Source organism: Eptesicus fuscus, chromosome 23, assembly GCF_027574615.1.
Source record: "Eptesicus fuscus isolate TK198812 chromosome 23, DD_ASM_mEF_20220401, whole genome shotgun sequence".
Taxonomy (NCBI): Eukaryota; Metazoa; Chordata; class Mammalia; order Chiroptera; family Vespertilionidae; genus Eptesicus; species Eptesicus fuscus.
The window spans coordinates 11,307,146-11,319,362 of record NC_072495.1 but is presented as its reverse complement, the minus strand read 5'-3'; the positions used below and the strand labels follow the sequence as shown (position 1 = coordinate 11,319,362).

General features: G+C 40.0%; 1 protein-coding gene across 2 annotated transcripts in view; it reads left to right on the top strand.

The window, feature by feature from the left end:
* CLIP1 (CAP-Gly domain containing linker protein 1) overlaps positions 1–11,547 on the top strand; it is an 89,339-nt gene extending 77,792 nt beyond the window's left edge. For both annotated transcript variants that reach the window (XM_054712808.1, XM_054712809.1), the window contains 2 exons: positions 2,087–2,211; positions 9,901–11,547. In XM_054712808.1, coding sequence (XP_054568783.1) covers positions 2,087–2,211; positions 9,901–10,126 — 351 coding nt within the window. In that variant the 3' untranslated portion in view covers positions 10,127–11,547. The remainder of the gene's footprint in view (positions 1–2,086; positions 2,212–9,900) is intronic.
* The last annotated feature ends 670 nt before the right edge of the window (positions 11,548–12,217 follow it).

The following is a 12,217-nucleotide window of genomic DNA, read 5'->3' as shown; positions in this document are numbered from 1 at the left end:
ACCTCTGGTTCCCAGGCCAAGTGTGCTCATTTAAGGGTCCTTTCCTCTAAGGCAATCTGGTAGAGACCAGGGCTTCCCCATGGCCCGGGTCAATTTGATTTTTATGGACTTAGCCTGGAAGACCCAGCCAAGGCCTAATAGCCCAACCTAGTCCCAAAGGGCTGACCCTAGTTCCGAAGAGCCAGCCTAGCCCCTGAGACCTCAACCTAGTCCTGAAGAGCCAAAGACAGTCCCAGAGGGCGGAGCCTCACTCCAAAGAGCCAAAGCCAGTCCAAGAGGGAGGAATCTAGGCCTGAAGAGCTGAGCCCAAGAGCAGAACCTCACCCCGAAGAGCCCAGCCCCGCCCCTGAGCAGTACCCCCTCTTCCAGCAGGCCCAAGGGAGCCAGCCTCGCTGCATCAGAGTGACTTCCACAGGCACCTCCCCCTGGAGAGTCAGCAGCCCTTTCCACCTCTGTGCTTCCCTTTTATAGCTGGATAGTGTTCCATTATGTGGATGTAACTTAATGGAATTGGTTCTCTGCCCGTTGACTTGCCATTTGGGAGGTTTCTGATCTTCTAAGTGTATTGTAACCAATGCTGAAATGAATTGTCTTGGACATCTGTCATTTTGTAGATACACTAGCATTTCTTTGGGTACACTTCTAGAAGTAGGATTGCTTTGTCAAAAAGTTCCTTGCTTATCTCTACCTTACAAAGACAGGGTTCTTGAAAAATGTTTCCTAAATCCAAAATTAACAAAACAGCCTTAATTTTAAATGTGGGATTATATGGAAACAAAGTATTCTCTATTTGGAAATATAATGGGACAGACAATAAGCACCCATCTTCAGTTTTAATAACATATCTTGGGGTATATTTATCCTGCGCAAAAATCAGAGGTACAAAGGCATCTTTCATTTTTAAATAAAAGCTCAGGGAGTTTTGATTTGTCTGACATCTCCTTTAAGAGACATGAAAGGATTCAGCAAACTACTAACTTACCCAGTTAGCATTGTCTGCTTAGTGTGTATGCGTAATAAACATCCACTTAATTAACAGTGTTTTCTCTTTCTCCCCCTTTCCTTTCTGCTTCCATTTGTTTCATCTGCTGCTGCCAACACTTTCTTCCAACCAGCAAATGGTTTGTTTTATGTTTCCTAATTTGCGAGCACGTGTGTGTGTGTGTGTGTGTGTGTGTGTGTGTGTGTGTGTGTGTGTTTTCCCACTGTACTAAATCCATGTTGTGCTGTTTTCTTCTTCCCGAAACGGAGCTCCTAATATAATAAAGTCTTAGAAAATGCAGTTTCAGAAGTGAGAATAGATTCAGGGGGTCTGCCTCCAGTGTTGGCAGGGATGTTCTGCATAGAACCACAAAGCTACTGATTGCTAGCTTCGTTTCATAGCATGCCCCAGCAAGAGAAAGAGAACGAGTTCTTTAAAGATTGAATTACCTGTGTATGTGTATACACTCATACACATTTTTTAAATTATAAAGAGATTTTTTTTTCATCAGCTATTTAGAAATATGAGAGCTTTTTATTATTTGTAGGAGAGGGAAGAAACTTTTTGTTTTTCAAGGAACGTGCCCTTGGTTTGAAAGCAAATGTTAGGACAAGGGTGTTTCCTCCTGCTGGTCATCTCGTTATTCCACTGCCCAGTGAATCCTGACAAAGATGCTCTTCCCAATTGGGGTACCTGAGCTCCACTCTGTACTTGAGCATGTGCCTAAGGGTCTCCTTGGTGGAAATGGAGCTTGAGCCTTCTCTTTAAAACTTCTCCATTTTTCTCTGAAGTCTCATTTACCATCCCATCACAACCCATCAGTGAGTGTGTGAGGAGGATGTCCCTGTACGTTTTCATAAGACGATAAGTTGTGGATTGGTTCTACAGTGTCATGAGACAACTCTCTTGTTATGTTTTTTGTAAAGTGTTGTATGTGTATGTTTGTGTATCAATATATAAGGTATAGGTTCAGTAACAGCCACCACTGGTCCCTCTGTGACGTCCAGCACACTCGCAGCCATAGCATGAGTCTACGTCTGTGACTTCTTGATAGGCAGTCCACTGGACACATTTCAGACACTTTATACATGTTTCTTTTTTTAGATTGACTTCCTAAATTCAGTCATAGTGGACCTTCAGAGGAAGAATCAAGATCTCAAGCTGAAGGTGGAAATGATGTCAGAAGCGGCCCTTAATGGGAATGGTGATGACCTAAACAATTATGACAGGTATTTCATATGAGACAATACTGTTCAGTTCCATCTAAATAAACTGTGCTTTTAAAGTTAGGTTCTTCAGTGGGTTGGAGAGACAGCTACCTTTGGCTGATTGGCCATAAATCCATCCCCATCATTCCGGCAAGACAGTGATACATACACACTATAAATGGCTTTGATGTAAACATTTTATTTATTTGCTTTAAAAAAATTTTTAATATATTTTTATTGATTTTTAGAGAGAGAGGAAGGGAGAGAGATAGAAACATAGAGAAAAAAATAACATGGGAGATTAAATATGGCGGTGGAGTAAGTAGATGCTGCAAGGACATGCTCCCAGCACCAAACTGGAATTACAACTAAAATACAGAAAAACTTCCTGAGTAATCAATGGAAGACTCACTTGAGAGAACCCTGATAACTGAGCGGAAAGTGGAGATAGCATAGAGACTGGTAGGAGGGGCTGAGGCACAAAAGGGCTGGCTGGGCTCCCATAGAGAGTGACTGAAGTTCCTGAAAGATATGTCAGCTGTTGGGGGTTGCCACTGAGAAATCTGGGGTCTAATCCACAACCTGGCCACCCCAGCAGAGAGCACCAGAATTGACAAAGGTACACACATCTGGCTGTGAAAAGCAGTGGGGTTGCTGTCTGACAGGGAGAGATGGCTGGAAATTCAGGCACCCTCTTAAAGGGCCAATGCACAAAATTCCCTCTGAAGCTACTCACCTTGTGCTCCGGCAGAGAGAGGGCAGAATGAACTGGAGCTGTATGAGCAGAAGCCAGGATCAGGGGCTCTGGTGTTAGAGCTCAGAAGGCAGACACCTGTTTTCCTGTCCTGAGTCATTCCCTCATGCTGTGAAGGTCATCTTTCTCATGCAGACATTTCCTATACAGTCGGCTTTGCCTGGGGGGTAAACACCTTGCCCCACATTGCAGAGTTTCTGAGAGAGACTGAGAATAACAATTAGCCTCCAGGCAGAAGCAGTTGCCCCACCCTGTTGAAAAAAAACTCGCACCACACCTGAGGATGATTGCCTAAGGGCAATTCAAGACAGAATCCTATCAGTTTGTAAGCAGAGGTGGTCTCTGGAGGCTTTGAGTCTTTGCCTGATCTAATTAGACAGAAACAGCATTTGACACTGTCCTGCACTAGATATTAAGAGGTGTAGAAGATCTACCTAATACATAGTCACAAATCCAAACAGGCAGCCAAAATGAGGAGTCAAAGAAACAACCCCCAAATGAAAGAACAAGAGAATTCTCAAGAAGACATCAATGAATGGAGATAAGAAATTTATCTGATATAGAGTTCAGAATAATGATGGTAAAGATGCTCAACAGCATGAGAAAAGATGTAGTAATTATAAAACAGAAATAAAGAATGATATAGCACAAATAAAGAACACATTGGAAGGAATACACAAGATTAGGGGAAGCTGAGGATCTAATCAGCGAATTAGAAGACAAGGTAGAGGCCCTAGCCTGTTTGGCTCAATGGATAGAGCGCCTGTGGACTGAAGGGTCCCAGGTTCGATTCCGGCCAGGGGCACATGACCGGTTTGTGGACTCGATCCTCAGTAGGGGGTTTGCAGGAGGCAGCTGATCAGTGATTCTCTTTAACATCATTGATGTTTCTATCTCTCTCTCCATCTCCCTTCCTCTCTGAAATCAATAAAGAAATATATATTTTTAAAAAGACAAGGTAGAAAAAAATCACTCAAGAGAACCAAAAAGAAAAAAACAATTAAAAAATAAGAGGACAGCTTAAAGCAGTGAGACAACATGAAACGTAACAATGTTCAAATAGCAGGTGTGCCAGAATAGGTAGAAAGGGAGAGAGGGATAGAGAATGTGTTTGAAGAAATAATGGCAGAAAACTGCCCTAACCAGTTTGGCTCAGTGGATAGAGCATCGGCCTGCGGACTCAAGGGTCCCAGGTTCGATTCCGGTCAAGGGAATGTACCTTGGTTGCGGGCACATCCCCAGTAGGAGGTGTGCAGGAGGCAGCTGATTGATGTTTCTCTCTCATTGATGTTTCTAACTCTCTCTCCCTCTCCCTTCTCTGTAAGAAATCAATAAAATATATTTTTTTTTAAAAAAGAAAGAATGGCAGAAAACTTCCCTAATCTGGTAAAGGAAAAAGTCATACAGGTTCAGGAGACACAGACACGGAGAACCCCAAGCAAGAAGAACCTAAACAGGCCCACACCCAGACACATCATAATTAAAATGCCAAAAATTGAAAAAAAAAAGAGAAACTTTAAAATATATATATTTTTATTGATTTCAAAGAGGAAGGAAGAGGGAGAGAGAAATAGAAACATCCATGATGAGAGAGAATCATGGATTGGCTGCCTCCTACAAGTCCCCCACTGGGGATCGAGCCCACAACCCGGGCATGTGCCCTTGACTGGAATTGAATCTGGGACCTTTCAGTTTGCAGGCCAACCCTCTATCCACTGAGCCAAACCTGCTAGGGCCAAAGAGAGACTCTTAAAGGCAGCAAGAGAAAAGCAAACTGTTACCTACAAAGGAGCTCCCATAAGGCTAACACCTGATTAATCATCAGACATTCTACAAGATAGAAGGGAATGGCATGAAGTACTCAAGGTAATGGAAAGCAATGATCCGAAACCAAGATTATGATATCCAGCAAGGCTATCATTCAAAATAGACGGACAACTAAAGAGCTTCCCAGACAAAAAAAATAAAAAAAGGCTAAAGGAGTACATTACCACCAAGCCAGCATTACAAGAAATGTGAAAGGGACTGCTGTAATGATAAGAAGAAATAGAGAAACCTAGGCATACAGAATTAAAATGGCAACAAGTAAGTACCTATCAATAATAACGTTAAATATAAATGGATTAAATGCTCCAATCAAAAGGAATAGAGTAGCTGAATGGAAACAAAAAACATGACCCAACTATATGCTGTCTACAAGAGGTCCACCTCAGAACAAAAGACACACACAGGATGAGAGTGAAGGGATGGAAAAATTTTTTCCATGCAAACGGAAAAGAAAAAAAGCTGGAGTAGCAATACTCATATCTGACAAAATAGACTTAAATGAAGACCATCACAAGAGACAACAAAGGTCACTATATAATACTAAAGGGATTGATCCAACAAGAAAATATAACCCTGGTAAACATATACATATGCACCCAATATAGGAACATCTAAATATATTTTAAAAAACTTCTAGAGGCCTTTAAGGGAGAGATCAACAACAATACAGTCATATTGTAAGGGACTTTAACACCCTGCTGACCTAGATCTTCCGGACCAAAAATTAACAAGTAAACAGTGACTCTAAAGGACACACTGAGCCCTAATCGGTTTGGCTCAGTGGATAGAGCATCAGCCTGCGGACTGAAAGGTCTCAGGTTCGATTCCGGTCAAGGGCATGTACCTTGGTTGTGGGCACATCCCCAATAGGAGGTGTACAGGAGGCAGCTGATCGATGTTTCTCTCTCATCGATGTTTCTAACTCTCTATCCCTTTCTTTTCCTCTCTGTAAAAAATCAATAAAATATATTTTAAAAAAGTAAAAAAAAATAAAGGACACACTGAATCAGGTGGTTTAACTGACATTTATAGAACATTTCACCCCAAAGCTGCAGAATATACATTCTTCTCAAGTGCACATGGATCATTCACAAAGATAAACCACATGTTAGGACACAAAACAAGTCTCTACAAGTTCAAGAAGATTGAAATCATATCAATCATCTTCTCAGATCATAGTGGAATGAAATTAGAAATCAACTACAGTAAGAACACCCAAAAACATTCAAACAAATGGAGGCTAAATAGCATGTTATTAAACAACGAATGGGTTACCCATAAGATCAAGGAAAAATCAAAAACTTCCTGGAAACAAATGAAAATGAACCCACAACAACCCCAAATCTCTGGGACCCAGTAAAAGCAGTCCTGAGGAGAAACTTCATAGCACTACAGGCCTATCTCAAAAAACAAGAAAAATTAATAAACTATTTAACCCTACAACTTAAAGAACTAGAAAGAGGACAACAAGAAAAGCCCAGAGTAAGTAGAAGGGAGGAAATAATAAAGATTAGAGCAGAAATAAATGACAGACTAAAAAACATTACCAAAAAAAAAAAAAAAAAATGAAGCAAAGAGCTGGTTCTTTGAAAGGATAAACAAAATTGAACCATTAGCCAGACTCATAAAGAAACAAAGAGAGAGGAGCCAAATAAATAAAATCAGAAACAAAAGCAGAGAAGTAACTACTGACACCACAGAAAACAAAGGATTGTAAGAAAATACTGTGAACAACTATATGCCAGCAAGCTAGAAAATGTGGATGAAATGGACATATCCCTAGAAAAATACAATCTCCCAAAACTGAGGAAGAATAAAAAAACCTGAATAGGCCAATAACAACTGATGAAATAGAAGCAGTAATCAAAAAACACACAGCAAACAAAAGGCCAAGTCCAGATGGCTTCACAGGTGAGTTTTAAAAACATTCAAAGAAGAACTAACACCTGTCCTCCTCAAACTAGTCCAAAAAATCTAAGAAGAAGGAACACTTCCAAGCTCTTTTTATGAAGCCAGCATTATCCTAATTCCAAAAGCAGATAAAGACAATACAAAGAAAGAATTACAAGCCAATATCCCTGATGAACATAGATGCTAAAATCCTCAACAAAATATTAGCAAATCGGATCCAGCAATTTTTTAAAAAGATCATACACCATGACCAAGTGGTATTTATTCCAGGGATGCAAGGCTGGAACAATATTCATGAATCAATAAACGTGATACATCACATAAACAAGTTGAAAGACAAAAATCACATGGTCCTATCAATAGATGCAGAAAAAGCAGTTGACAAAATCCAAAACCCATTTTTGATAAAAATTCTCAGCAAAATGGGAATAGAAGGAGCATTATCTCAACATTATAAAGGCCATATATTGCAAACCTACAGTGGACATCATACTCAGTGGGCAAAAACTAAAACCATTTTCCCTAAGAAGAGGAACAAGACAGGGATGTCCGCTTTCACCACTCTTATTCAACATAGTACTGGAAGTCCTAGCCACAGCAATCAGACAAGAAGAAGAAATAAAAGACATCCCAATTGGAATGGAGGAAGTAAAACTCTCACTATTCACAGATGACATGATACCATATATAGAAAACCCTAAGGACTCCACCAAAAAACTACTAGATTTAATAAATGAATTTGGCAATGTAGAAGGATACAAAATCAACCTCCAAAAATCGATGGCTATTTTATACACCAATAATGAATTCTCAGAGAAACTAAACAAACAATCCCATTTACCATTGCAACAAAAAATTTAAGATACTTAGAAATAAACTTAACCAAGGAGGCAAAAGACCTGTACTCGGAAAACTACAAAACAGTGAAGAAAGAGAAGATATAAACAAGTGGAAGAATATAACGTGTTCACGGATTGGTAGAATCAACATCATTAAAATGTCCATACTACCCAAGGCAATCTATAGATTCACTGCAATCCCTATTAAAATATCAACAGCATATTTCTCAGATCTAGAATGAACTTTCCAGAAATTCATATGGAATCAAAAAAGACCCCAAATAGCTGCAGCAATCTTGAGAAAGAAAAACAAAGTTGGAGGAATCACAATACCAGATAGCAAGTTATACTACCAAGCCACCTAATCAAAACAGCCTGGTACTGGCACAAGAACAGGTATATAGATCAATGGAACAGAACAGAGACCCCAGAAATCGACCTATGCCATTATGCTCAATTAATATTTGACAGAGGAGGTAAGAGCATACAATGGAGTCAAGAGAGTCTCTTCAATAAATGGTGCTGGAAAAATTGGACAGATACATGCAAAAAATGAAACTAGACCACCAACTTACACCATACACAAAAATAAACTCAAAATGGATAAAAGACTTAAATGTAAGTCGGGAAACCATAAAAATCCTAGAAGAAACCATAGGCAGCAAAATCTCAACATCTCTTGTAGCAATATGTTTACGGATACATGTCCTAGGGCAAAGGAAACTAAGGAGAAAATAAATGGGACTACATCAAAATAAAAAGCTTCTGCACAGCAAAAGAAATCATCAACAAAACAACAAGAAAGCCCACTGTATGGGAGAACATATTTGGCAATGATACATCTGATAAAGGGTTTATATCCAAATCATATAAGGAACTCATACAAACAATCCAATTAAAAAATGGGCAAAGGACCTAAATAGATGCTTCTCCAAAGAGGACATGCAGATGGCCAAGAGACATATGAAAAGATGGTCAAAGTCACTGGTCATCAGAGAGATGCAAATTAAAATGACAACGAGGTATCACCTCATACCTGACAGAATGGCTACCATCAACAGATCAACAAATGACAAGTGCTGGCGAAGACGTGGAGAAAAGGGATCCCTAGTACACTGCTGGTGGGAATGCAGACTGGTGTGTAACCATATGGAAAACAGTATGGTGTTTCCTCAAAAAATTAAATATGGAACTTCCATTTGACCCAGTGATCCCACTTCTAAGAATATATCCTAAGAAACCCAAAAACACCAATCAGAAATAATGTATGCACTCCTATGTTCATAGCAGCATAATTGACAATAGCTAAGGTCTGGAAACAGCCCAAGTGCCCATCAGTGGATGAGTAGATAAAAAAGCTGTGGTACATTTATACCATGGAATACTATGCAGCAGTAAAAAAGAACAATATCTTACCCTTTGAGACAGCATGGAGGGACCTGGAGAGCATCATGCCAAGTGAAATAAGTCATTCAGAGAAAGACAAGAATCACATTATCTCACTCATATGTGGACTCTAACTAACAAAATAAACTGATGAACACAGTGGATCCAGAGACATGGAAGCATGGAACAGAGTGCAGAATCTTGGAGGGAAGGCGGGAGTGGGAAGGTGGGAGGAGGGGGAAGGGTGAGTGGGAGGTAATCAACCAATAACCTTGTATGCATATATGCATGTCCCATGGACACAGACAATGAGGTGGTGAGGGGTGAGAGTGGGGATGGCCGGAGAGGGTCAATGGGGGGGAAAAGGGGACATATGTAATATTTTCAACAATAAAGGATTATTAAAGAAAAAAGGAAAAGAAACATTGATGAAACATTATCAGTTGTCTGCCTCCTGCACACCCCCTACTGGGGATGGAGCTGGAAACCTGGGCATGTGCCCTGATCCGGAATTGAACCAGTGGCCTCCTGGTTCATGGGGGTTGACCCTCAACCACTGAGCCACACCAACAGGACTGATGTGAACATTTTATTTTTTTAAATATATTTTTATTGGTTTCAGAGAGAAAGGGAGAGGGGAAGAGAGAGAGAAAAACATCAATGATGAGAATCATTGATTGGCTGCCTCCTGCACGCCCCACACTGGGGAGTGAGCCCGCAACCAGGGCATATGTCCTGACTGGGAATTGAACCATGACCTCCTGGTTCCTAGGTCGACACTCAACCACAGAGCCACACCAGCCAGCCTGATGTGAACATTTTAAATGGGGATTGCCGTAGTTACACTTGAGGTTCACAGACTTGGCCGTAACTCTTGCTTGTTTTTTATCCTTTACAAGTGGTAGAGATGAGTTTCTGTTTTTCATTATTAAGTCTATTGGGGTGGCATTGGTGAATATGAGAGTTTCTGATCATGCACATGAACCTTTGCAGTGACGACCAGGAGAAACAGTCCAAGAAGAAACCTCGCCTCTTCTGTGACATATGTGACTGCTTCGATCTCCATGACACAGAGGACTGTCCCACCCAGGCGCAAATGTCAGAGGACCCCCCCCACTCCACACACCACGGCAGTCGGAGCGAGGAGCGCCCGTACTGTGAGATCTGTGAGATGTTTGGGCACTGGGCAACCAACTGCAATGACGACGAGACCTTCTGACGAAGCCTCACCTCCAGGACTGGGCTCTCTCGGACGCACCAGCATCTGGGCAACCGAACACCAGCATTATGTGTGCAGACTTCCGGACAACTCACGATATTTTTGACCCCCACCAACAAATCTAAGAAAATATTTTGATCTTCAACAAATCGCCCTTTTAGTTTCCCCGTATACGTTAGAATAACAAATGCTTAGGAGGTGAGTTTTCACCTCTTATTTTTGTCGTCTTGATTTTTAAGTTTCAACAGGACGTTGCACCAGAGGTCGTTACATATATTGTCCCGAGGGAAACCTCCAAGAACAATCCCTACCCTCCAGTACCTTATTTAAGTAACTTTAAATTATGCCATTACTTCTCATATTTGCACTAAAATCTTCCCAGGCTGCGTTTTTGTATAGTGAGATGTTTTGGTTAAGCTTTGACACTGGAATGAGTTGAAAAAAATGTGCCATTTTGCATTTTCATCTACTCATATAGAGCATTTTATTTTTAGTCGAAGAAATGTCTGAGATCTTTGCACTACCTGATGTCAGTAGTGCCTTTTCTTCAGGCTTGGTAACACTTAGGTGTGATGATAAATCATGAAACAGGTAAAGGGGGGGAGCCCCCAAACTGCTGTGGGACATTTTATCATCAATATGCTGCACCCACTTACTCTACTGTGGCGTTTTGTTTGTTGGTTTTGCATAATTTCAGCTATATATTATATGTATATATTTTTAAAAAATCTTTATTTTGGGAAAAATAATACACAATCGTGTCTTTCTTTTCAGATTTTTACCTTTATAAAAAAGAAAACACTTAGAATGTTTATCAGGACATAATGGACTAGGCCAGAAATAGCATCACACAGCTTTGGAGCTATTTTTTATTTTTGTTTTCATGTTGTTTCTTTATCAGATATAAATAAATACAATATTTTTCCTTCTCTAGCAGATATCCCCAGCAGTCAATTAATTGGATAATAAGCTGCTATACAATACTTACATTAACCAATCCACAATCTTTACAAGTTGTATTTACTGTCTTCTTAGATGAATGTATGATGAGAAATTCAATATTAATAATTTTGGATTTTCTTATCACAAAAAATTAAATGAAGGACCTCAGCCACCAGAAGTTTATCAACCAGTTTTATTAAACTATTTATCTTGATTTGAATTGAATGTCTTCTAGAAGATGTAAAAAGTAATAAATGTATCTCCATGCTACATGTATAATAAGAACTTCTATAATTGTATATATGCCTTTGATGTATTTTCCCCTCAAGATTATTAACTGTGTTTGACAAGTGAAAAATCTGTAATGAATTGAATTTCTGGTTATAAACATAATGAGAATTGTTTCACAAACAATATGTAAAGCAGTATTAAAATTTGAGCAAAAAATGTTCTGTACCTACTTCATTTTTTTTTTAAAGAATACCATTCTTTTTAAAAATAATTCTTTATTGTTGAAAGTATTACATATGTCCCCCTTTTCCCCTATTGACCCCCTCCAATTCGCCCCCACCTCCACCCCTTACCTCCCTTTGTGTGTCCATGGGCCATGCATATAAAGTCCTTAGTTGATTACCTCCCACTCACTCATCCTCCCCCTCCCTCCCTGCTCTCCCCCTCACCTTCCCTCCGAGATTCTGCACTCTGTTCCATGCTTCCATGTCTCTGGATCCACTCCATTCATCAGTTTCTTTTGTTAGTTAGATTCCACATATGAGTGAGGTCATGTGATGCTTGTCTTTCTCTGAATGACTTATTTCACTTAGCATGATGCTCTCCAGGTCCCTCCATGCTGTCTCAAAGGGTAAGAGATTCTTCTTTTTAACTGCTGCATAGTATTCCATGGCATAAATGTACCACAGCTCATCTACTGATGAGCACTTGGGCTGTTTGCAGGTCTCAGCTATTATAAATTGTGCTGCTATTAGCATAGGGGTGCATACATTCTTTCTGATTGGTGTTTTTGGGTTTCTTAGAATATATTCCTAGAAGTGGGATCACTGGGTCAAATGGAAGTTCCATATTTAATTTTTTGAGGAAACAACATACTGTTTTCCATAATGGCTACACACCAGTCTGCATTCCCACCAG